This window comes from Cetorhinus maximus, chromosome 5 (assembly GCF_964194155.1).
Source record: "Cetorhinus maximus chromosome 5, sCetMax3.hap1.1, whole genome shotgun sequence".
In the NCBI taxonomy this organism is placed as follows: Eukaryota; Metazoa; Chordata; class Chondrichthyes; order Lamniformes; family Cetorhinidae; genus Cetorhinus; species Cetorhinus maximus.
The window spans coordinates 127775372-127801495 of record NC_135883.1 but is presented as its reverse complement, the minus strand read 5'-3'; the positions used below and the strand labels follow the sequence as shown (position 1 = coordinate 127801495).

The window sequence follows — 26124 nt, the reverse complement described above, 5'->3', positions numbered from 1 at the left end:
GAGTGCAGGAGGGCATGCCAGGAGCAGCACCAGGCATATTAAAAATGAGGTGTCAACCCAGTGAAGCTGCTACATAGGACTACTTGCGTGCCAAACAGCATTAGCAGCAAGTGACAGACAGAGCTAAGCGATCCCACAACCAACGGATCAGGTCAAAGCTCTGCAGTCCTGCCACATCTAGTCGTGAATGATGGTGGACAATTAAACAACTCACTGGATGAGGTGGCTCCACAAATATCCCCATCCTCAATGATGGAGGAGACCAGCACAGCATTGCAAAAGATAAGGCTGAAGCATTCCCAACAATCTTCAGCCAGAAGTGCCAAGTGGATGATCCATCTCAGCCTCCTTGGGAGGTCCCCAGCATCACAGATGCCAGTCTTCAGCCAATTCGATTCACTCCACGTGATATCAAGAAACAGCTGAAGGCATTGGATACTGCAAAGGCAATGGGCCCTGACAACATTCCAGCAACAGTACTGAAGACTTGTGCTCCAGAACTTGCCGCGCCCCTAGCCAAGCTGTTCCAGTACAGCTACAACACTGGCATCTACCCGGCTATGTAGAAAATTGCCCAGGTGCATCCCGTACAAAAGCAGGACAAAACCAACGCAGCCAATTACCACCCATCAGTCTACACTCCATCATCAGTAAAGTAATGAGGTGTCAGCTGTGGCTCAGTTCATAGCACCCTCGCCTTTGAATCAGAGGGTTGTGGGTTCATGTCCCACTCCCGGAAACCAAGAACTGTGATTGTACTCAAAAGAGTTGCAATCTGTGACTGTTGATAACTCGAAAGAGTATCAGTAAAGTAATGGAAGGGGTCATCGACAGTGCTATCAAGCTGCACTTGCTTAGCAACAACCTGCTCACTAATGCCCAGTTTGGGTTCTGCCAGGGCCACTCAAGTCTTGACCTCGTTACAGCCTTGGTTAAAACATGGACAAAAGAGATGAACTCCCGAGGTGAGGTGAGAGTGACTGCCCTTGACATCAAGGCAGCATTTGACCGAGTGTCACATCAAGGAGCCCTAGTAAAACTGGAGTCAATGGGATTCAGGGGGAAAACTCGCCGCTGGATGGAGTCATACCTAGCACAAAGGAAGATGGTTGTGGTTGTTGGAGGTCAGTCATCTCAGCTCCAGGACATTACCGCAGGAGATCCTCAGGGTAGTGTCCTAGGCCCAACCATCTTCAGTTGCTATATCGATGACCTTCCTTCCATCATAAGACCAGGAGTGGGGATGTTCGCTGATGATTGCACAATGTTCAGAACCATTCCCGGCTCCTCAGATACTAACAGTCCATGTCCAAATGCAGCAAAACCTAGACAATATCCAGGCTTGAACTGACAAGTGGCAAGTAACATTCACGCCACCTAAGTGTCAGGCAATGACCATCTCCAATAAGAGAGAATTCAACCATCATCCCTTGATGTTCAATGGCATTACCATCACTGAATCCCCCACTATCAACATCCTGGGGGTTACCATTGACCAGAAACTGAACTGGACTAGCCATATAAATACTTTGGCTACAAGAACAGGTCAGAGGCTAGGAATTGTGCGATGACTAACTCGCCTCCTGACTCCCCAAAGCCTATCCACCATCTACAAGGCACAAGTCAGGAAGTGATGAAATACTCCTCACTTGCTTGGATGAGTGCAGCTCCTACAACACTGAAGAAGCTGGACACCATCCAGGACAAAGCAGTCTGCTTGATTGGCACCACATCCACAAACATTCACTCCCTCCATATCGATGCACAGTAGCAGCAGTGTGTACCATCTACAAGATGCACTGCAGGAAGGCCCCTTAGACAGCACCTTCCAAACCCACGACCACTACCACCTAGAAGGACAAGGGGAGCAGACAGATGGGAACACCACCATCTGGAAGTTTTCCCCTAAATCACTCACCATCCTGACTTGGAAATATATCACCGTTCCTTCGCTGTCGCTGGGTCAAAATCTTGGAACTCCCTTCCTAACAGCACTGTGGGTGTAGCTACACCACATGGACTGCAGCGGTTCAAGAAGGCAGTTCACCACCACCTTCTCGAGGGCAACTAGGGATGGGCAATAAATGCTGGCCCAGCCAGTGAAGCCCACATCCCGTGAATGAATAAAAATAAATTACTTTGGCGGTATCTGTCATATATGTTTTAGTTGTGATTACTGTAAAAACAAGTATGCAACTCAACCTCTTAAATTTTCAGGTATTGTTGATATTGGTTTAGTAACATTATATTCTGGGAAACATAGAAAGTAGGAGCAGGAGTAGGCCATTCGGCCCTTCGAGCCTGCTCCGCCATTCATTATGATCATGGCTGATCATCCAACTCAATAGCCTGCTCCCGCATTCTTCCCATATCCTTTGATCCCTTTCACCCCAAGAGCTCTATCTAACTCCTTCTTAAAGACATATAATGTTTTGGCCTCAACTACTTTCTGTGGTAGCGAATTCCACAGGCTCACCACTCTCTGGGTGAAAAGATTTCTCTTCATCTCAGTCCTAAATGTTCTACCCCATATCTTCAGACTGTGACCCCTGGTTCTGGCCTCCCCCACCATCGGGAACATCCTTCATGCATCTACACTGTCTAGTCCTGTTAGAATTTTATAGGTTTCTATGAGATCCCCCCTCATTCTTCTGAGCTCCAGCAAATATAATCCTAACCGACTCAATCTCTCCTCATATGTCAGTCCCACCATCCTTGGAATCAGTCTGGTAAACCTTCACTGCACTCCATCTAAAGCAAGAATATCCTTCCTCAGATAAGGAGACCAAAACTGCACACAATATTCCAAGTGTGGTCTCACCAAGGCTCTGTATAATTGCAGCAAGACATCCCTGCTCCTGTACTTGAATCCTCTCGCTATGAAGTCCAACATACCATTTGCCTTCTTTACCGCCTGCTGCACCTGCATGCTTACCTTCAATGACTGGTGTACAAGGACACCCACGTCTCATTGCACATTCCCCTCTCTCAATTCATAGCCATTCAGATAATAATCTGCCTTCCTGTTTTTGCTACCAAAGTGGATAACCTCACATTTATCCACATTATATTGCATCTGCCTTGCATTTGCCCACTCACTCAGCTCGTCCAAATCACAATGAAGCATCTCTGCATCCTCCTCACAGCTCACCCTCCCACCCAGCTTTGTGTCATCTGCAAATTTGGAGATATTACATTTAGCTCCATCATCTAAATCATTGTGAATATATATTGTGAATAACTGGGGTTCCAGCACCGATCCCTGCGGTACCCCACTAGTCACTGCCTGCCATTTGGAAAAAGACCCGTGTATTCCTACTTTTTGTTTCCTGTCTGCCAACCAGTTTTCTATCCATCTCAATGCAGTACCCCCAATCCTATATGCTTTCATTTTACACACTATAGAACTTATGTACATGTACCATTTTGCATTTTAAGGTACAAGTTTTTTTTTAAATGGGAAGGGAATGTAGTGCATTGCAACATCTGAACATTATGTTGTATTGCCCTCTCTGCTGTCCTCTATGTTGAAGTGGTGTAAATAAAGTTAGTTCAATTATGGCTTTTTAAAATTTATTCTTTTCGTGGGACTTGGGAGTCACTGCCTAGGCCAGCACTTTTATCGCCTATCCCTAATTCTTGAGGTGGTGGTGGTGGTGGTGAGCCACCTTCTTGAACCACTTACTCCCTGTGGTGTAGGTACACCCACAGTGCTGTTCCAAATGGAGTTCCAGGATTTTGACCCAGTGATACTGAAGGTTGCCTGCAGTTGAGCATGTTAATCTGTTCTCAGTGCAATAAGAACTGGGCCTCCTTCCGGAGTTGGAGGCCCCAACTCCAGCCCATCCTCACCACTGGACCATGAAAATAGTGTAAGAGGGCACTGCCGGGCAGGAAATGGGATTGCGACATCATGAAATGGCTCGACTCTCAATTACAGCCTTGAAGATGAAAATCCTGCCCGAGTCTGTATAGCTCAGTGAGCCATTGCCCCAAATCAGCTGAACCACCAGGGGAGCTCTAGACTTTATTTGTGTACTAGCTAATCCATCAAGTCTTACAGTTGAATGAGTTCCAATTAGACAGTAACGTTGCGTAGAGGAAGTTAAATCAACTAACTGTCTTATCAGTAAATTAAATATAATCTTATTTCATGCCCTGCAAATGCTTGCATGTTTACTTGAGCTATAAAACTTTTACCAGTATTGAGAACGTGTTGCACCTCTATCAATCTTAGATCTTTGAGAATCACGCGGGGAGAGGGGGCCAGGGGACAAAGAGGAAAAAGAAAAAAATCGTACTTGAGCAATAGCCTATCCTACATCAACAATATCCTACCCAATTTGCCATTTGAAGATGCAGCAACAACCTACAGTGAAAATTCACTAGAACAAATGGTTATAAAGACTTCAATAAAAATAAAATCCAGTGCTTGCAAAAAAAAAAGCATATTTTAATGGAATAGATTCTAATCCTGCATCAACATGGTGTGGAGGTTAGAAGTTATTTAACCACTGCATAGCACCGTTATATGCAGCAGTTAATGAGAATAGCTCCACAGGCAAACAACTGGCCTTCAGGTAACGTCACCTGTGGTTCTGTCTACAACTTTAAAGCTTGTTCCTCACCAAAATCTTCCATCTCTGACAGTCTGAAGCATTAATCTCACAGACTATCAGGACATTTAAGAGCACTATTAGTCGCCTATTCAGCAAGTGTTAAATTCAAGTTCTGTGAATGTCACTTTTTTTAAAGCATGTCTATGTAGCAGCAAAATGTCAAACGTTTTCTCAAGAAACATTGAACGTTTTACAGGCTCAATAAAATCTTTGGGGGGGAGGGGGGGAAATGGTTTGAATACAGTCTCCTGGGCAATTCTTGATATTTTGCTGATAGAGAGGAGTATTCTCTATGTGCTCACTATTCTACAATTCTAGGATTCGTGCAATTGATTCCACCTTGAAGCGGGATAACAATTTTTCCCATAGATCAAAAGTACATGTCAAATTATAGAATAGTCCATAAGATACATTCGTATATTCTAATTTATCACATCTTTGTGAACATTAACAAAATCATCATTTTTCAAAATAATAATTCTTCACAAAGAACAGTGCACATCAGTTAACTCACTTGGTTAGATAGCTTGAGGGTGTTGCAGAATGACACCAATGGCGCAGTTTCAATCCCTGTACCTAGGCTGTGGTAGCTCTTGAAGGCCTGTCTCCTTGCCTTGCCCCAGGTTTGCAGAATTATGCCCCTCAAGCTACATATAATTAATTGCCTGTCGCTAAAGGAAAGAGATGCCTATAGTCCTTTGTGGACTATGACTAATTATCTATAAAGAACATACTACAAATTTCAATGGGAGATCTGCTAGAATTGATCATCTATTTGGCAGCCATAGGCAGAAAAGCAAGTACTTAGTTGGTGTCCAGAACAGCACACTGATTACATCCTTTTATTTTAAAAAAGTATTTAATAGCTGTACAATGGATAAAGTGACAAGAGATATCATACATTTTTGTTGCTATTGTCAATTTTGGGTTATGTTTAGAGAAGGTAGAAAATAGCTATAGGTATGGAAATACGTTACATCACTTTCCATTCTTCAGCAGTATTTCTCAATTTTAAAATCGCCACTTCAAATCCATTCAAGCCTTGCAACACACAAGCATGACAACTTCAATTATTTATCACCTGCACACCCTGGAATGCAAGCGCAAACTACTTCAAAACAGGATACAATGAGGAAAAATGAAGAAAATAAATTCTGTGACATGGAGAGAATTTGGTTTTTGTTGAAGCTTTCCTAGCTATTGTGCTTTGCTTCTTTCGATTTTGAGAGAGTGAGAGAACAGGATCTACTTGCAAAGCCCTCCTCCCACAATGGAGTGGCAAAAAGATACATCCGGATACAACCTTGCTGTCTTTCCGTACCGAGTCTTGGTCAGAAAGGTAACCAGGAGAAACAACAAAGCCGTACAAAATTATTTTCCAGATTGGACTAATTTCTTTTTGCAAGTTAGGCAGGCACATTTTCTTTCCCTGAAATAATGCATGTATTACATAGCACCCAAGTACATTTGTGCAGAAACAATTTTTATCTAGTTTGCTTCATAATACACATTTGTGCTAATCTAAATATGTGGACAGAAAAATGACAATGTACAAAATACATGACATAGCCAGGAACCTTTTTTTAATACATCAGATTTAATAACTATCGCAAAAACTACAATAAAAAGGTCATTCAGTCAATTACTCCTGTGCACGTGCCATCTCTTCAACAATCCTTTTATACTACTTTTTAAATACTTGCCTGCTCTATGAAGCTCTTCAAAGAACTTTTATTTCAAAAATGGATTACTTGCTATATAAACATTTTTGGAAAGAGGACCCTTCACTTATGTAAAACAGGCTGATAATTCCATATTTCCACCAGAGCCTAACCTAAAGCCACCTAACCGAGATGAAATTCCATTTCCCCAAGCCCATCAAATATATGCAGAACCCATCATAATTTAAAATGAACATTTCTCCATTTGCATCCTAGTTTCCTTTAGGCAATCATTTGTGAAAGCAAAGGAAGTACTACAAAATCCTCCTAGCACAGAAAAAGGAAGCAAAAATAAAACTCCAACAAGCAGCTGGCAACTTTATTTAGAGCTGCACAAGCAGTGTTCCTGAAAGCACTAACATAGACTGATTCAATTCTAAATCCTCCAGGGAATTTCATAAATATTATGCTTTACACACATAAGCAATGACAGCCACAGGCAGTCATAATCAGTGCTTTGTATTTTTAAATCGAACAAAACAAAATGTTGCATCGTTTTTGTCTTCTCTTTATTCTTTCATGGGGTGTGGGCTTCGCTGGCAAGGTCAGCATTTGTTACCCATCCCTAATTGCCTTTGAAATGAGTGGCTTGCTCAGCCATTCCAGGGGGTAGTTAAGAGTCAACCATATTGCTGTGGGTCTGGAATCACATGTAGGCCAGACTAGGTTAAGATGGCAGGCTTCCTTACCTAAAGGAAGTTAGTTTCAGAATGCATACTTGTACCCTTATTTTCTGTAACCTGATCCTAATTTCTTTATAGCACTGAATAGCTTTTACTTAAATTATTTTTTCACCCAAAGTACGTCATGGAGCACAACTGCTGTTCTCTAATAAAAACAACTTGCATCACTATGGTGAACCTCATGTCTCGTCATATCTCAGAACACTTTAGAGGAAAGCACACCAAGAAAGATGAAAGAAGATATTTTGGAGCATGTGAATCACATTGGAAAGGGTATTTTCGAGGCTACTGAAAAAAGGAGGTTCTGGAAGATGAGGGACTAGTGACTGAAGGAGCATTTACTGCTGGTTAGCCAGTAGGTAGATTTCATAAAAGCGGAGGGTACATCATGGTTTATAGAAGTTGCAGAGAGGGGTGAGACTATGGAAATATTTGATGGACCATGGAGATTAAAAAACAGAAGACATCTTAACATTAATTCTCACTCACAGCACCAGCAGACCTTAGAGAGACGTGGCTACAACCCTAAGCATGGTTGAGAATGTGGAGCGTAATGCTTTGGGTAACATGGTCTATGGCGGGGGTGGAACAAGAGAAGAGAACAAAGGGATGTTGGAAGAAATATATATTGTCCAAATGATAAAGGCAACATTTAGCATTTCAGAACCAAAGGTGAAGCTATAGGGGCAGAGGGAGATAAAGATTTAGAGTTCAAAGAAGGCAGTTTTAATAATGGGTCAGATTTGGGAGAGAAAGCAGAGAATAGGGCCAAGCAGAATGTCAAAATTCCACACCTCTGACCTTAGCCCAAGTTGACAGCTGGGGAGATGAAATTAAGTTGGAGATTGGCAGGAAGCTGAAGGGGATGACTTCAATTTTGCTAACATTTAGCTGGATGAAGTCCATCATAAAGAATCCAAAATTAACAGAATATGGGCTGAAGGTCAGGGAGCAGAAAGGCAATCGTCCATGTGGAGAGAATTTAAAAGTGTGAAACTAAGTCAATTTTTTATTATTTACTTTTAAAGTACAGGGCTCCATTTGCCATTCCTTGTAGTCAGTCCAGGAAATGATATAGTGAAGCTCAGGTGATGTCAACCATAGGGAATCCTTGGTGTTTCCCCCTTACCCCAAAATATATAATCAGTAACTATTTGCTTTTTGCAAAAATTTAAAATGCGCAAGGTTTGAACTGGAAAATTATGGGACATCTATTAAGAATCTTGTTAATAAATGGAATTATTCTGAATGAGGATTATGAGAAACAAATCTTGGTGTCTGATCTACAGCACTTCTATGAGGAACAGACCTGCACTGCATGTTACTTTAAAGGCAAATTTTTACCTTGGTAACATTAAAAAATACTTTTAAAAAATACTCAACTTCACAATAGATGGGAAAAATATGTAAAATATTTCAAAGTGAAACGGTTAAAGAGAAACTCACAGTAAATATTCTCCTCCCTGTCCGATCAAAAGTAACACAGTAAACAGATGATAGGTGCCCCAGAATTCGCTTGTGCATCTTCATATGTAGATATACAGCTGTAGGAACAAGCTGACTGAGTCGAAAGCTCCCCGTGAGCTGTCGTGCCCGAACAGTATCCACTGCAAATAAGAAAAAGAAAGTTTATGATCTGCAAACTATAGCAGATATTGTTTTCAAAATGGTACACACCATGAAGCAGAATAACAAAATGACTATCGTGACACATTATTTTACAATTATAGATGGCTCCAGTCAAACATGTTAAATCAAAGGAACATTTACACTTTCAAAAGTAAAGAAGCCATTGCAGCCCTTACGAAAGGGAGTGCTGCACATCAAATTAAAGCACAAAGTTACCAGCTTTGCGTTTTAAATTCAGCATGAAGTTCTGATTATAAACACTACTGAGATTAAATCATTGCTCCTTGTGTGGTCTCTACAAGATCAATTAATATTTTTATTTTAAATTTAAACAAAATTATAGGAATAAAAGAATCAGGGAGGGACCAGTGCCTATTCTTCAACTTGTCTATTAATATTCTATAGCACTGCAACAGCAAACATTTCAGGAAAGTACAGACGTACTGTCATTTCACAATTCAGTACTTTAAAAAAGTTAATAAAAACAATGATGCACATAACTGCATCATCAGTTTGACACACAACTACAAGGCCTCTCTGACTTGAATCAATTTTGAGTAACACGCATTCTGGCATACTGTGGAAGATAAAAATTCCTCATCTTAGTAGAGTTTCCTGTTATGTAAGAAATGAGAGACGAGAGAGGGAGAAATAAGTGGAGTACAAAGAGGAGAGAAAAATACTGGGAATTATGAATAAACAGCAAATGTAAGAACAATTATGGAATTTGGTGATTGTGACAGTTTGCTGACAGCTGTGTACTATATATGTACTTAATTATATGGTTTTATCGAAACATTTTGTTTTGTTCACTGTTTCCCCTCTAGAATGCAAACCTGTACTTTGGAAGGGTCAGTGTTAACGTTTCAACTATTCACAGCAGTAAAGGAGTAGCTTTTCTTTTACAAGAGTATTTTTTATTTAAAAAAAAATAAAGCACATGCTCAACATCATACACTGTTGGTGATCTTACTTCCCAATTTGTGGAATTTGTTATCACCATAAAGCAATACAAACCTGAATTTTGTCAAATCTTGTGGAATAGAACTGCAACCACCAGTGAAAGTAATTATCAACTCCCTGCCCCCACCCCACCCCACCCCTATATTTGCTCTCTTTTCTCCCATTCCCAGAATATCCATTATATTCACTCAAAATAGAAAATAAATAATACAACCTGTGGATACCTGTGCAGAAACCATCGACATTGCTCTTTTGTCTTCACTCAGAGAGTTGAACTAATTAAGCAGATGAACTTCAATGCAGATATGAATACAGCGGAATACATCTTGATCAGTAAGTGTTTATACAATAAGTCCTAATTTGAAAGTCCATTAGCAATTGCAGAAAAGGAAAAGGATCTGAGTGTAATTGTTACTAACTCCCTGAAAACTCCCAGACAACATGAAAGTGTTGTACTGCTGACATACACTGGAACATATATGTCTGTAAGTTGCAAATATTTTGCCTTAAATGTCTAAGTATGACTTGTCTGCAATATTGTTTGTAGTTATGGGCACACTACAATCAACCATATTGCCATTCCTTCACTGTTGCTGAGTCAAAAATTTGGAACTACCTTTGTAACAGCACTGTGAGTGTACCTACAACAGATGTACTGCAGTGGTTCAAGAACGAGGCTCACCATCATCTTCTCAAGGGCACATACGGATGGGCAACAAGTGCTGGCCTTGCCAGCAATGCTCACATCTCATGAAAGAATAAGAAAAAAGTTTGCTTGACAAGCACTCCTACCAATGGACTCATCTCCTTCACTGCAGCTACAGCTCACAGTATCTTATGTTGACAGCACCTTCCAGCTTTGCAACCCCAATGGCTGCATTAACAAGAGCAGCAGCATCACAAATGTACCATTATCTCCAAGTCACATTCTTCATCCATGCTGGTCAAAGGCAAATTCCTTACTCTACAACATTATAGAAGCAAATACATCACAAAGCAGCCCAATGCCTTCTCAACAACTAGGGATGGCCATATGGTTTTGCTTGCATCGCCGCATTCAAAGAACAGATTTGAAAAAAGTAGAGATCAAATAATTGGAATGGCCTCAGAAATCAACAAGGGTGATTCTGGTACTTAGGGCTTCAAGTTAAGAGATGCACTGGAACAATTCTATTTTCATTGGGGGTTGAGGATTGTTTTATTCTTTCATTGGATGTGAGCATTGCTGACAAGGCCAATTGCGTATGGGTGGTGGTAGTGGTTCCATCAGATTGGAAAGTAGCAAATATAACTCCTCTATTCAAGAAGGGAGGGAGGCAGAAAAAAGGAAACTTTGGTCAGTTAGCTTGACATCTGTCATGGGGAAGGTGTTAGAATCGATCATTAAGGAGGTTATAGCTGGGCACTTAGAGAAACTCAAGGTAATCTGGAAGAGTCAGCAGGGTTTTGTGAAAGGGAAATCATGCTTTACCAATATATTGAAGTTCTTTGAAGGAGTAATATGCATTGTGGATAATGGGGAGACTGTAGATGTGCTGTATTTGGATTTCCAGAAGGCATTTGATAATGTGACATATCAAAGGTTTTGCGCAAAGTAGGAGCACATGTTGTAGGGGGTAACACATTAGCATGGATAGAAGGTTGGTTGGCTGAGAGAAAACAGAGTATGCATAAATGGGTCTTTTTCTGATTGGCAAGATATGACGAGTAGAGTATTGCAGGGTTCTGAGCTGGGGGCTCAACTTTTTACAATTTATATCAATGGCTTAGATGAGGGGAGTGAAGGCACGGTAGCTAAATTTGCAGATGACACAAAGATAGGGAGGAACATATGTTGTGAAGAGGACATAAGGAGGTTGCAGATGGATATAGATACGTTGAGTGAGTGGCCAAAAATATGGCAGATGGAGTATGATGTAGGAAAATGTGAAGTTGTTCACTTTGGCAGGAAGAATAACAAAGCAGAATATTACGTAAATGGAGAACAACTGCAGAGTTCTGAGTGCAGAGGGATCTAGGTGTTCTAGTGCATGAGTCACAAAAAGTTAGTATGCAGGCACAGCAAGTAATTAAGAAGGCTAATGGAATGCTATCCCTTATTATGAGAGGAATTGAACATAAAAGTAAGGATGTTATGCTTCAGTTATACAGGGCATTATTGAGCCTATGTCTCGAATATTGTGTGCAGTTTGGGTCTCCTTATTTAAGGAAGGATGTAATTGCATTGGAGGCGATGGAGGTTTACCATAAGCAGGTTGTCTTATGAGGAAAGGTTAGACAGACTGGGCTTGTTTCCGCTTGGAGTTTAGAAGAGTGAGGGGTGACTTGATTGGAATATATAAGATCTGAATGGCCTTGACAAGGTGGATGTGGAAAGGATGTTTTCTCTTGTGGGTGAGTCCAGAACTAGAGGGCACTGTTTTAAAATGAGGGGTCACCCTTTTAGGACAGAGATGATGGAGAATTTTTTTTCTCTCAGAGAGTTGTGCGACTTTGGAACTCTCTACCTCAGGAGACGGCGGTGTCATTGAATATTTTTAAGGCAGAAGTAGATTGATTCCCTTGCCTAACAAGAATCTAAGATTATCAGAGGTAGATGGGAATGTGGAATTCGAAACACAAACAGATCAGCCATGATCTTATTGAATGGTGGAGCAGGTTCAACGGGCCAAATGGCCTACTTCTGCTCCTATTTCGTATGTTCATGAGCCGCCTGTACTGAATAGGTACTTTGCGTCAGTCTTCACGGTAGAAGACACGAGTAACATCCCCAAAGTTCAAGAGAGTTGGGGGGCAGAGGTGAGTATGGTGGCCATTACCAAGGAGAAGGTGCTAGGAAAACTGAAAGGTCTGAAGGTGGATAAATCACCTGCACCAGATGGATTACACCCCAGAGTTCTGAAGGAGATAGCTGAAGAGATAGTGGAGGCGTTAGTGGTGATCTTTCACGAATCACTGGAGTCAGGGAGGGTCCCAGAGGACTGGAAAATCGCTAATGTAACCCCGCTGTTTAAGAAGGGAGTGAGGCAAAAGATGGGAAATTACAGGCTGATTAGCCTGACCTTGGTCGTTGGTAAGATTTTAGAGTCCATTATTAAGGATGAGATTTCAGAATACTTGGAAGTGCATGGTAAAATAGGGCAAAGTCAGCATGGTTTCATCAAGGGGAGGTCATGCCTGACAAATCTGTTAGAATTCTTTGAGGAGGTAACGAGTAGGTTAGACAAAGGAGAGCCAATGGATGTTATCTACTTGGACTTCCAGAAGGCCTTTGACAAGGTGCCGCACAGAAGGCTGCTCAGTAAGATAAGAGCCCATGGTGTTAGAGGCAAGGTACTAGCATGGATAGAAGATTGCTGTCTGGCAGGAGGCAGAGAGTGGGGATAAGGGGGTCCTTCTCAGGATGGCGGCCGGTGACTAGTGGAGTTCCGCAGGGGTCAGTGTTGGGGCCACAACTTTTCACTTTATACATTAATGATCTAGATGAAGGAACTGAGGGCATCCTGGCTAAGTTTGCAGATTATACAAAGATAGGTGGAGGGACAGGTAGTATTGAGGAGGCGGGGAGGCTGCAGAAGGATTTGGACAGGTTAGGAGAATGGGCAAAGAAGTGGCAGATGGAATACAACGTGGGGAAGCGTGAGGTCATGCACTTTGGTAGGAAGAATAGAGGCATAGACTATTTTCTAAATGGGGAGAGAATTCAGAAATCTGGAGTGCAAAGGGACTTGGGAGTCCTAGTCCAGGATTCTCTTAAGGTTAACTTGCAGGTTGAGCTGGTAGTTAGAAAGGCAAATGCAATGTTGGCATTTATTTCGAGAGGACTAGAATATAAAAGCAGGGATGTGCTGCTGAGGCTTTATAAGGCTTTGGTCAGACCACATTTAGAATATTGTGAGCAATTTTGGGCCCCGTATCTCAGGAAGGATGTGCTGGCCCTGGAGAGGGTCCAGAGGAGGTACACAAGAACGATCCCAGGAATGAAAGGCTTAACATATGAGGAATGTTTGAGGACTCTGGGTCTATACTTGATGGAGTTTAGAAGGATGAGGTGGGAATCTGATTGAAACTTACAGAATACTGAGAGGCCTGGATTGAGTGGACGTGGGGAAGATATTTCCATTAGTAGGAGAGACTAGGACCCGAGGGCACAGCCTCAGAGTAAAGGGAAGACCTTTTAGAACAGAGATGAGGAGAAACTTCTTTAGCCAGAGAGTGGTGAATCTATGGAATTCATTGCCACAGAAGGCTGTGGAGGCCAGGTCATTGAATGTATTTAAGATTGAGATAGATAGGTTCTTGATTGGTAAGGGGATCAAACGTTACGGGGAGAGGGCGGGAGAATGGGGTTGAGAAACTTATCAGCCATGATTGAATGGCAGAGCAGACTCGATGGGCCGAATGGCCTAATTTCTGCTCCTATGTCTTATGGCCTTCTTGAACCACTACAGTCTATCTGGTGTAGGTACACTCAGAGTGCTGTAAAGTAGGGATTTCCAGGTTTTTGACTCAGTGCAAGTGAAGAGACAAGGGGAGGGGGAGGAACATGATAAATTACGCAGGGGGGGAATTTTATGGGGCCTGTAAGAATGGCAAACGTGGTGGGTGGGTTGACTTAATTAGGCAGGAGCTGAAATTTTGCTTTCCTGACAACAGGTTCAAATTTAGAAATCAAGCCAGTGGCATGTTTGTGGCGGGTAAGGTCTCGGGCCGTCCTGCGGTGGGCTCCAACTTGCAATATATTTGCATGCAATGAATATTCATTGTATTAAAACATTTTGTAATTCCATCCGACCTTCAAGATAATGTCAGCAGCACACGAGAATCTCATGGCACCTGGTTCGCCTTGATTTAAAGATGGCATGCAACAGTCAGCTTTGCATAGTTGTATGAGATCAGCAGTTTTCCTTGCTGAACTCTACAGCACAAGGGAGGAGAGCAGGAGAATGGCAACTTGCAAGGAGGCTTGGGACCGGCAAGAGCAAGTCAGGGGTGAGGGGGGTTCTGGAGTGGGGTCAGGGCCTGAGATAGTGCAGCCTGATCCAAGGAAGATCAGAGGGTGGGATCAGGGCATAGAGAAATGGAAGAGAGAAGGGGCCTGGTGCCCTTTATGGGTGGGGACAGTCAGTCAATTTATGAAAACCAGGGGCCTAAAGGGTGGATCAGTACTGTTTATATGTTGATCCATCTCAGGGTGTTGGCTAGCAGAGTCCTTACAGGGGTTTGAGTTCACCTACAACATATTCAAATTATCCCCACTGAGAGCGATCTCAGGCAATGTCCTTTACAACGCACAGAAGGAAGGGCTAGCTAAGCCTGCAAATTCAGCCATGCCCCTCAGAGTGGCATGTACAACACTGGACACCATCAATTAAGAGTGAACTGTTTCTTCCACAATAAAGGAAGTGTCCCTAACTCCCCTGTAACCATCAATACCATGAGGCGTGCCAGTACACTCAACTCTCTGACTAGCTAATCTCAACAAACAACAGTAATCAAGACATGAAGAAAGTAAAACCAATGTAATGTGAAATATTTGCAAGTGAAATTTAAATTTGGAAGACACCCATGCCACCTTTGCATTCTCAGTGAGTCTTGTGTTATTGGGCAATGGCATTTGGCAGGAAAGTCGTGGTTGATGCAGAGCCTCCCTGTTTGACCAGGAGACTCTTTTATAGCCTTCTGCCGCTCTGTCAGCTCAAGGTGGGTTTCGCCAATAAAAAGCTTCCCCAGCCGCATGATTGCACGTGTCTCCCAAGCACGCTACAGGCACTTTAAATTTTAATTGGAATCGCAAAGGAGCCAGCAGAAAGCAAGAGAACAGAAGTGGCGCCCACTTCCAGTTCTGCTATCGGAAACGGCATGCATTGGTAAAAACTCCACCTAGGGCCTCGAGAGACATAAATAACATAAATTAAGGAAGATTGCTTATTTTGGACTGTGAGCACAGAATTAAAAACAATCACAGTTTTAAAATTAAATAAGCTCCCAACAAGATATTAGAATAAATTTTCATCCACAGGACAGTGGGTAGGTGGAACAGATGTCCAGCAAAAACAATTGATGTGCCATTTAGTTCCTTCAAAAAGGGATATCAAAAATCTTTGACATAATAAGAAACTGAGCCCATAATCTATGGCAACACTTCAGTATAGTACTGAGAGGAACACTGTATTGTTGGATGTGCTACGTTTCAGACAAGATATTAAACCAAGTTTCCATCTGGATGTACAGGTGGATGTAAACAGCTAATCCCAAGCACCAAAGCACATAAAAAATTTAGAGTGCAGTAAAAAATGGGGACTTCAAATATCTTAATTATATTCTGAGAAAATAACAGCATTAAGGGCAAAGGTTGGAAATGGTGGTTGGGAGGAAATGTTCCTGAAATCTACCTAAGAGAATTTTCTTGATCAGCATCTTTCCAGCCCAATGAAAAAAGAACAAATAACAAAGAAAAGTACAGCACAGGAACAGGCCCTTCGGCCCTCCAGGCCTGCGCCAATCATATTGCCCGTCAACTAAAACATTTTGCACTTCCGGGGTCCGTATCCCTCTATTCCCATCCTATTCATGTATTTGTCAAGCTGCCTCTTAAACACCACTATCGTACCTGCTTCCACCACCTCCTCTCGCAGCGAATTCCAGACACTCACTACCCTCTGCGTAAAAAACTTGCCCCGCACATCTCCTCTATAGTTTTCTCCTCTCACCTTACATCTATGTCCCCTAGTAATTGACTCTTCCACCCTGGGAAAAAGCTTCTGATTATCTACTCTGTCCATGCCACTCAATTTTGTAAACTTCTATCAAGACGCCCCTCAATCTCCGTCGCTCTAGTGAGAACAATCTGAGTTTCTCTAACCTCTCCTCATAGCTAATAACCTCCAGACCAGGCAGCATCCTGGTAAACCTCCTCTGCACCCTCTCCAACGCCTCCATATCCTTCTGGTAATGTGGCGACCAGAATTGCACGCAATATTCCAAGTGTGGCCTAACCAAGGTTCAAGACAGCTGCAGCATGACTTCCCAGCTTTTAAACTCAATACCCCTGCCAATGAAGGCAAGCATGCCATATGCCTTCCTGACTACCTTATCCACCTGCGTTGCCACTTTCAGTGACCTGTGGACCTGTACACCCAGATCCCTCTGCCCGTCGATGCATTTAAGGGTTCTGCCATTTACTGTATAATTCCTGCCTGTATTAGACCTTCCAAATTGCATTACCTCGCATTTGTCCAAATTAAACTCCATCTGCCATTTCTCCGTCCAAGTCTCCAACCGATCTATATCCCGTTGTATCCTTTGACAATCCTCTTCACTATCTGCAACTCCTCCAACCTTAGTGTCATCTGCAAACTTACTAATTAGCCCAGTTACATTTTCCTCCAAATCATTTATGTATACTACAAACAGCAAAGGTCCCAGCACTGATCCCTGCGGAACTCCACTAGTCACAGCTCTCCATTCAGAAAAGCACCCTTCCACTGCTACCCTCTGCCTTCTATGACCAAGCCAATTCTGTATCCATCTTGCCAACTCACCTCTGATCCCGTGCGACTTTACCTTCTGTACCAGTCTGCCATGAGGGACCTTGTCAAAGGCCTTACTGAAGTCCATCCACTGCCCTTCCATTGTCGATCATCTTTGTCACTTCCTCGAAAAACTCGATCAAGTTAGTGAGGCACGACCTCCCCTTCACAAAACCATGCTGCCTCTCACTAATACACCCATTTGCTTCCAAATGGTAGTAAATCCTGTCACGAAGAATCTTCTCCAATAATTTCCCTACCACTGACGTAAGGCTCGCCGGCCTGTAATTTCCTGGATTATCCCTGCTACCCTTCTTAAACAATGGAACAACATTGGCCATTCTCCAGTCCTCTGGGACCTCACCCGTAGCCAGTGAGGGTACAAAGATTTCTGTCAAGGCCCCAGCAATCTCCTCCCTTGCCTCCCTCAGTACTCTGGGGTAGATCTCATCTGGCCCTGGGGACTTATCCACCTTAATATTCTTCAAGACACCTAACACCTCCTCTTTTTTGATCTTAACATGATCCAGGCTATCTACACACTCTTCCCTAGACAAATCGACCACTAAGTCCTTCTCATCAGTATTCACCAAAGAGAAGTATTCATTTAGTATCTCTCCCATTTCTTCTGGCTCCATACACAGATTCCCACCTCTGTCCCTGAGTGGGCCTACCAGTTCCCTGGCTACCCTCTTGTTTTTTACCTATGTATAAAAGGCCTTGGGATTTTCCTTAATCCTGGTTGCCAGTGACTTTTCATGACCCCTTTTAGCCCTCCTGACTTCTTGCTTAAGTTTCTTCCTACTTTCTTTGTATTCTTCACGGGCTTCATCTGTTCCCAGCCTTCTAGCCCTTACGAATGCTTCCCTTTTCTTTTTGACTAATCTCACAATATCCTTCGTTATCCAAGGTTCCTGAAACTTGCCATACTTATCCTTCATCCTAGCAGGAACATGCCGGTCCTGAATTCTTATCAACTGACGTTTGAAAGTCCTCCACATGTCAGTTGTTGATTTGCCCTCAAACATTCGCCTCCAGTCTAGATTCCTCAGTCCTGCCTCATATTGTTATAATTAGCCTTCCCCCAATTAAGCACCTTAACCCGAGGACTCCTGTTATCCTTATCCACCACTACCTTGAAACTTACTGAATTATGGTCACTTTTCCCGAAATGCTCCCCTACCGAAACTTCGACCACCTGGCCGGGTTCATTCCCTAATACCAGGTCCAGTATTGCCCCTTCCCTAGTTGGACTATCTACATATTGTCTCAGGAAGCCCTCCTGGATGCACCTTACAAATTCTGCACCATCCAAACCTCTGGCGCTTAGTGATTCCCAGTCAATATAGAGAAAGTTAAAATCACCCACCACAACAACCCTATTGCTTTTACATCTTTCCAAAATCTGCCTACATAACTGTTCCTCAATCTCCTGCCAGCAACTGGGAGGCCTATAGTAAACCCCCAACATTGTGACTGCACTCTGAGGAAGGAACCTGTACTGGGTCAGGTTCTGAGGAACGAAGTGGGGCGTGTGAAGCACGTTTTAGCCGCAGCATTTTGGAAAAAGTGATCGCAATAGCACTAGGTTTAGAGGAGGTATGGAAAAGCACAGGAATAATTAAACATAAAACCACTCACCTAGGGGGTGACTAATTTCAGTAAGTTGAAAGGGTATTGGAATCAAAGATTGGCGGGTAAAACAGTAAATGAGAAATCAAGGCCATCAAAAAGGAAATTGTTAACGTACAATGTTGAACACAATTCACATGAGGTGAAAGAATGGACATCCATTGAGCTCCCTGGATGACTAAAGATGCAATGCTAAATTTTAGCACACCAAAATGGCAGATTTGGGTTCAGATCAGACGTTTGAATTTTAAACTTCGTTCATTTTCAGGTTTTAAAGAGGCGGGATAAGGACTGGCAGCCTACCTTCTCCCTGAAGGCAAGTTGGCAGTTTAAATATTTCAATGAAGCAGGCAGCCGCCTCTGATTCAACCAACTTTGCAGGCTTTGTGGAGGACTGGCAGATCTCCCAGGCCTTGGGAAACCCAGCAGCTTTGGGGAGAAGATAAGTGCCTTAATGGTACTGCTGGCGGACAAGAAGCATGAATGCTTCCCCACCAACACACCCACAGCACCACCAAATTCTCCTAGATCAGAGTCGCCTACCCCCAATAAAAGCCCTTAGTGTCAGGGATCAGACACCCATGCCGGGATCAGATCCCATTCTCCTGACCCCCAGGCTTGGGAATCAGATGCCCAACACCCCCTTGGGATTGAACCTATCTGGTTGTGCTACCCTGCTCCAGAGTGCCCCTCTCCCAACTGAAAGCCAAGCCTGATCAGACTGATTTCCAGGTGGGGAACATGCCGATGAAAGAAGGCTAAGAAAGAAGCTCATTTTGGTGTTAAAGCTCCGTGGCACACTGGTTTCCTGTATGCGACTTTGCCCACCCTCCCAATCACCACCTACATGACCGAGCCCCGGTAATATCCAGAGAGACTGAAATAAAACAGAAAATGGAGGCTGATGATAAATGCCAGCCTCATAATTCAGTAGCAAACAAAATTCAATACAAAAGGTACAGTGGAGAAGTGAAAAAGAACTAAGGTGGGCAAAAAGAGAATATGAGAATAGATTAGTAGATAAAGGGATCTCAAAAGTTCAAACTTCTGATGAGCAATTAACCTGCACTGGAAACCATGTGATAGTCTCCGATTTAAATCGGAGACTTCGGATAGTTCCGTCTCTCTTGCCAGAATAGTTCCCCAGGAAAAGTTAGAATAATTAAAACCACTTCTAACTCCTGAGTATCTATGTTACTGACACCCAGCTCCACCATCCCCGCATCCCCCCCCGCCCCAATACACTACTGGACACCCCCAGACCAACCCCCCAACTACCCCTCCAGTCCCAATTAACTCCCACCTTCCCGCCTAACCTCCCAATTCCCCAACTACCCTCCCCCACCCCCTGACTACTCGACCATAGCCCACCGACTATTACCCCCACCCTCCCTGCACTATCCTGCGCTATCCTGCAACCCCACCAACTACCCCCATACTTCCCCCCACCATCACCCCCCCCCACCCTAACTGCCCCTCCCCAACCCCCCAACTACCCCCCACCTCTCCAACTGTGATTGCCACTCCTCAGAAGCTCTGGCCCCATGTCTGACTGACTTGATTGTGTTCTTTGATGAAGTAACAGGGCAGGTTGATGTAAATAGTTCAGTTGAGGTCATGTATATGGATTTTCAAAAGGTGTTTGATAAAATACCATTCAACAAGGTTGGTTGCAAAATTGAAACCCATGGAATTAAAGGAGCACCGGCAGCCTTTGTAAACATAGAAAGCAGACAGTAGTAGTGAATGGTTGTCCTTCAAACTGGAGGGAAGTGTACACAGTGGAATCCCCCAGGGGTCAGTATTCGGCCCACTGCTTTCTCTCACTTTCCCACTGCTATGTATCAATGACCTAGACAAGGGCAGATAGGCCATAATTTCAAAGTCTGTAGATGACACATAATCAAAGGTGGTAGAGAATGAGGAGAATAGCACAGACACAGGGCAAATAATATTTAAAGCACTGATGTATGAATACTAACACAGGGGAGGAGAGGCAATCTAAACTAAATGGTATAACTTTAAAGAGGGTGAAGTACAGAGACACCTGGGGATGGATGTACACAAATATTTGAAGGTGATAGAACAAATTGAGAAGGCTGTTAAAGAAAAGCATACAGATTCTTTGACTTTCTAAACAGAGGCATATTGCACAAAATAAAGCAAGTTATACTAAACCTTGATTAATCACTGGTTTGCCCCAGTTGGATTATTGCTCCATTCTTGGGACCACACTTTAGAAAGGAGGTCAAAGCTTTAGAAAGGATGTAGGGGAGATTCACTAGAACAGTACCATGGATAAGGAACTTCAACTATGTGGAAAGTTTAGAGACTCTTTATGGATTCTTCTTTATGGAACGATAGAATTGATTAACTAAATAATGCCTACTCACCATTGCAAGCTCAGTAGAGCATTGACATTCAACCCTAGATCTCCTGTTTGACAATTTAATGCTTTAATCTGTAATTCTTGATTAGTGCTTAAAAATGCAATGTTGATGGAAAGATGTACAGATGTAAATAGAGCACAGTATAACTTCACAATGATAAGATTACAATGGAGATCACCAAAAAAGACGATTTCATTTCAAACTATTTTCAATAATTTGAGCTTCTCAATTCTTTGAGCTAGCCATTGTAACAGGGTGTTGGAGATCAGCATGATGCATAATTTGAACAATGTAGAGTTTTAGAAAACTACAAATGCCCAAGGGAATGAATGTTGGCTCAGCGGTAGCATTCAGTATCTACCTTCTGGAGCTTTCTCAGCATCTCCCCTTTGGCTGTTAAAAACAAGAGCCCCCTTTCAAACATCCCAGCACACTTCCTCATGTACCACAAGGACCAAATCTGTCTGTATGGCCCACTGTAACTCCAGGTGGTACCTTTACACAATAGACCATTACAAAGCTTCCTCCTCTCTTCAGGTTCAACTATTATGCATCATTCCCTTCCTGGGAGAATAGACAAGAAAGCTGTTCCCTGTTTAGGCAGCTCCTGAAACAGTCACCCAAACAATTTTTCTTCCTGCCCAATGGAAATAATAACCCTTCACACTATTGTGTTTTATCTCCCATGACTAAAACCTTGAGGGCATTGGTCCACATCAGTACCTGCAGCACCTGTAAAAATGCATGCAAGCTTGTCTGCACTGCTACACCACAGAAAGGGATAGCATATGCAAATTGATCAGCTGAAGATAACACCTGATGAAATGTCCTACAGTAAGATATGAGAACATTCAAATTTTATATTTAAAGTACCGTGGTGTCAACTCACACTTTCAAGATAGAATATAGTGCCTCGTCACACTCAGGATATCCCAGAAGTGTTTCACATCTAAATAATTAGTTATGAAGTGCCATTTTGGACAAATACAGCAAAAAGGATAGCAATATTCCATAAACAGAAATGAGATAAAATGATCAGTTAGATTTTTTTTTTTGTTGTTGGTTCGGTTGGGGGGTTGTGGCAGAGACATGTTGGCCAGGTCGCCAAGAAGAGTCAGGTGAGACCTTGGTCAGATGAGAACTTTAATGAAAACCAAGGAAGCATGAATTGCAGTTTAAAATGTTTATGTAGCGTAGCCCAGTTTACATTTAACAGTCAGCAGTTGCACAGTTAATCTGGTTTTGAGATGAATCAAGTAACATTGTCTGTTGACAATAATGGCTCAATGCAAAATGTAGTTTTAACATTCTCAAACAAACAACAAACAATTTGCATTTGTAGAGCCCCACTAATGAAATAAAACATCCCAAGACACTTCACAGCAGTGTGACAGAACAAATTTTGACACAGAGCCACATTGGGAGATATTACAGCACGTGGCCAAAAGTTTATTCAAAGAGGTAGTTTTAAGGAAAGTCATAAAGGAAGAAAGAGAGGTACAGAAGTGGCGAGGTTAAGGGACAGAATGCCAGAACTTAAGGCCTTAGCACTGAAGGCACAGTCACCATTGATAGAGTGATTCAAGCAGTCAGAGCTGTAGGAGCACAGCTATCTCAGAGGACTGTGGTGCTGGAGGAGATTAGAGACAGGTAAATTCATAGCACAGTGCTGCCACTAATTTATCAATTCCACTCAGAGAAGCCATCAGTACAGCTGCTGTGGGAAATGCAAATGTCAGGCTGCTACAGCAGAGGGTGCTGTTCTAAAGCCAGGGTTATGGCACACTGCTCAGCGCAGAGAACTTTACTTTGTATTTGCTATTCATCTTCTGGCCTGAAGGTAAGTAATATCAGGTGCTTAAAATGAGAAAGTATTCCATTCTGCAGCAGTAACATTCCTTACATGGATGAGTAGAGTAACTTACTAAATAAAAGGAGGGATTCAAAGCTGCTATTCTCTCTGCGCTGTCTCCCACAATGAGCTAAAAATCAATTTCACCTTGCAACAATTAACAGCTGAATTTTTATAAGGGAAATTGAACTGCAATGTAGATTAAAATCAAAATCCTTGAAGTTTTGTTTAAGGTTGATATTTAACATTATGCTATCTTAATAACACACAAACCTTTACGGCCCCCATAAAATTTCATTTTAATATGGTGTTGGCATTTGCTTGAAGAGATTGTCAGCTCTTCAAGAATTTTGGCTAGACTGAGTTCCCATAACAATCTAATATGCCTTTGCGTGAGGAATTCTTTAAAAAAACTGTCTCCGCTTCCCTTCTGGGGTGCCTCAACATCACACAACTCCAGCTAAAGGTAGACAAACAACCCACTTAGAATTTCTGCCAGAGTCAATCTAAATAAAAGCTAGAAGGCATGTGAATGTAGTTCAGGATGAGTCCTCCAATTTTCCCTCCTACTTTGTCAAGTAGCAGCAGTCACCAAAGGCAGGATGGTGGATGTGCCTAACACAAACAGTGGGAAACCAAAGTAGGATTTAAAAAACAGATCCATTCCCTACTCACAAATTCACTGAAGAAAAACATACATGGCATCAAAACCAATCAGCAGCATCCTGACATAATTGCATCCTAGTGCCCTCTTTTGTGGATCAGTAGGATAAAGGATGAAAGCAACATCGCCCAATAGCCACACATCTTTGAAATGGACTTTCCAGGTACAATGGCCCATTTTGCCTCGTAACCGTCACTGATACAATACCACTGACAACAGAGAATTTGGAATTTCCCAAATGTAATATATTAGAAGACCTGAGCTTTTTGTTATATTTGCCCTCTCTGCTGCGGAGGTGTAAATAAAGCTGGTTCAATAATGGCTACTTAGTGAATTCACATAGTGAGTTTCTCTCGGTGAAGTACACAACAGAAAAATGGTAATGAGGATGGGATGGAATTTGTTTTTACATTTCACTGCACAATTAAGAACTGAAGAATATTTTGTCTTATTTTTGGAACTTCTGAAGTTGATTTTGAGGAAGATTAAACAATTTGAAAAATCGCTGCATGTGCACATCATGTTCAGGTACACAGCGAGTCAGCACAGCACATAATTGGATAAAATGGCACTGAAGCCATGTTTGAGGAGAATGAAGAATTCAACCCTGGCAAAGAGGACTGGTGTCATTCCTGAGCTGCCAGGGGAGGTCCATTGGATTTCAGCGAGATTCAGGCCATGAGAGCCAAGTTCACTGTCTTGGTCAGAAATTTCAGATGCTACCATCGCCACGGTAACCACTAATCATTTAAATGCCCCCCTTTCCAGTCCAAGTGCTGTGTCTGTGGGAAAGCCGATCATTTCGAGACAGCATGCAGGAGTACAGGAATCAGCAATGCTCCAGGTCACGGAAAAGCTCCAGGTCGCAGCCATGCACCAGTTTGAGATTGTGGTAGATTTATAGCTAGATCAGGAGTCCAGAAATCTTCAAATGTGCTTATGAACAGAAGAGGATATCAAGCAGGAAGATCAAGAGTTGTACTCAGTCAAAGAGCAAGAAAAACAGCACATGGAAGGTGAGTGTAAAAGCATTGAAGATATAATTCCAGCGCCCACAGTAAAAATGAAAGTTGGAGATTCACAACCTGCTTTCATCGTTAATACAGCTGCAGCCATGTCTGTACCTCGGAAGGAGAGTACAGAAAGGCTCTAATTCACATCCTCTTATGCAAAACAGATGTGAAACTGACTAGTAATTCCAATAACAGTATTCCAGTGTTAGGTGAAGTGTGTGTTAGGGTGGAATATGATGATGCATCCTATTCCTTGCCATTGGTAGTAGTGGGAGGGAACAAAGTCTCCCTGATGGGAAGGAATTGACCTAAGAAAATATGGTTAAACTGGGCTGAGTTATTTACTGTTGGGACCTGTAAGAGTACACTGGTCTTTTTTTTTTATTCATTCATGGGATGTGGGCTTCGCTGGCTGGGCCAGCATTTATTGCCTATCTCTAGTTGCCCTTGAGAAGGTGGTAGTGAGCTGCCTTCTTGAACCACTGCAGTCCATTTAGTGTAGGTACACTCATAGTACTGTTAGGAAGGGAGCTGCAGGATTTTAAGGAAGTGCTAAGAGAGCACAAAGTGACCTTTGAGCAAGGACCTCCAAATGATAAAATTAGGCATCACAATGCCAAAGTCAAAATAGAGCAAAATGTACAGCCAACATCTTGTAAGGCTAGGCCAGTGCCTCATGCAAAGCTAGAAGCAGTAAGGAAGAAGCTAGATCAGAAAGAACAGGAGCAATTAAGAAAGTGAAGAGCAGCGAATGGGCTACACCCACTGTGGTAGTTCGAAAAGCAAGTGGGCCGCTTCGGATTTGTGGAGATTATAAGCAAAAAGTAAACACGGTGATCGAAAATAATACTGACCCATGGCCTACCAGGGAAGATTTGTTTTCTACTTTAGCCAATGGAAAGATATTCAGCAAGATACATTGGTCAAATGCATATTTGCAATGAGAATTAACTAACGAGAGCAAGGTACTGTATATATCATTGAAACACACAAAGGGTTGTACTAGTTTGAAAGGCTAACATTCAGGGTTTCTACTGCTACTCTAGTGTTCCCCAGAGCATCATGGATCAGGTACTAAATGGGGTGAAAGGAGTGTGCTGATTCTTATATGACGTTCTAATTAGCAGCAAGACAGAGAAAGATAACATTTTAAGGTTGAACACTGTAATGTCCTGGATCGACCTCAAGAGTATGGCATCAAAGTTAAAAAGCATAAGTGTCGCTTCATGATGCCAAGTGAAGGTGTCCATCCAATGCAGGAGAATGTTTAAGTGATTTTGAAAGCAAAGAGACCAGAGATCAAATAACAACTTCAAAGAATATACAACAATCCCTATGAATGTTCTAAGGGGGAGGCGATGGCATAGTGGTATTGTTGCTGGAGTAGTAATCCAGCGTAATGCTCTGGGGACCCGGGTTTGAATCT

General features: G+C 42.5%; 1 protein-coding gene across 1 annotated transcript in view; it reads right to left on the bottom strand.

Annotated features, from left to right (window-relative positions):
• phip (PHIP subunit of CUL4-Ring ligase complex) overlaps positions 1-26124 on the bottom strand; it is a 244017-nt gene that overhangs the window by 193313 nt on the left and 24580 nt on the right. Inside the window, exon 7 of the mRNA XM_078542472.1 lies at positions 8470-8630. Within this exon, the coding sequence (XP_078398598.1) occupies positions 8470-8630 (161 nt within the window). The remainder of the gene's footprint in view (positions 1-8469; positions 8631-26124) is intronic.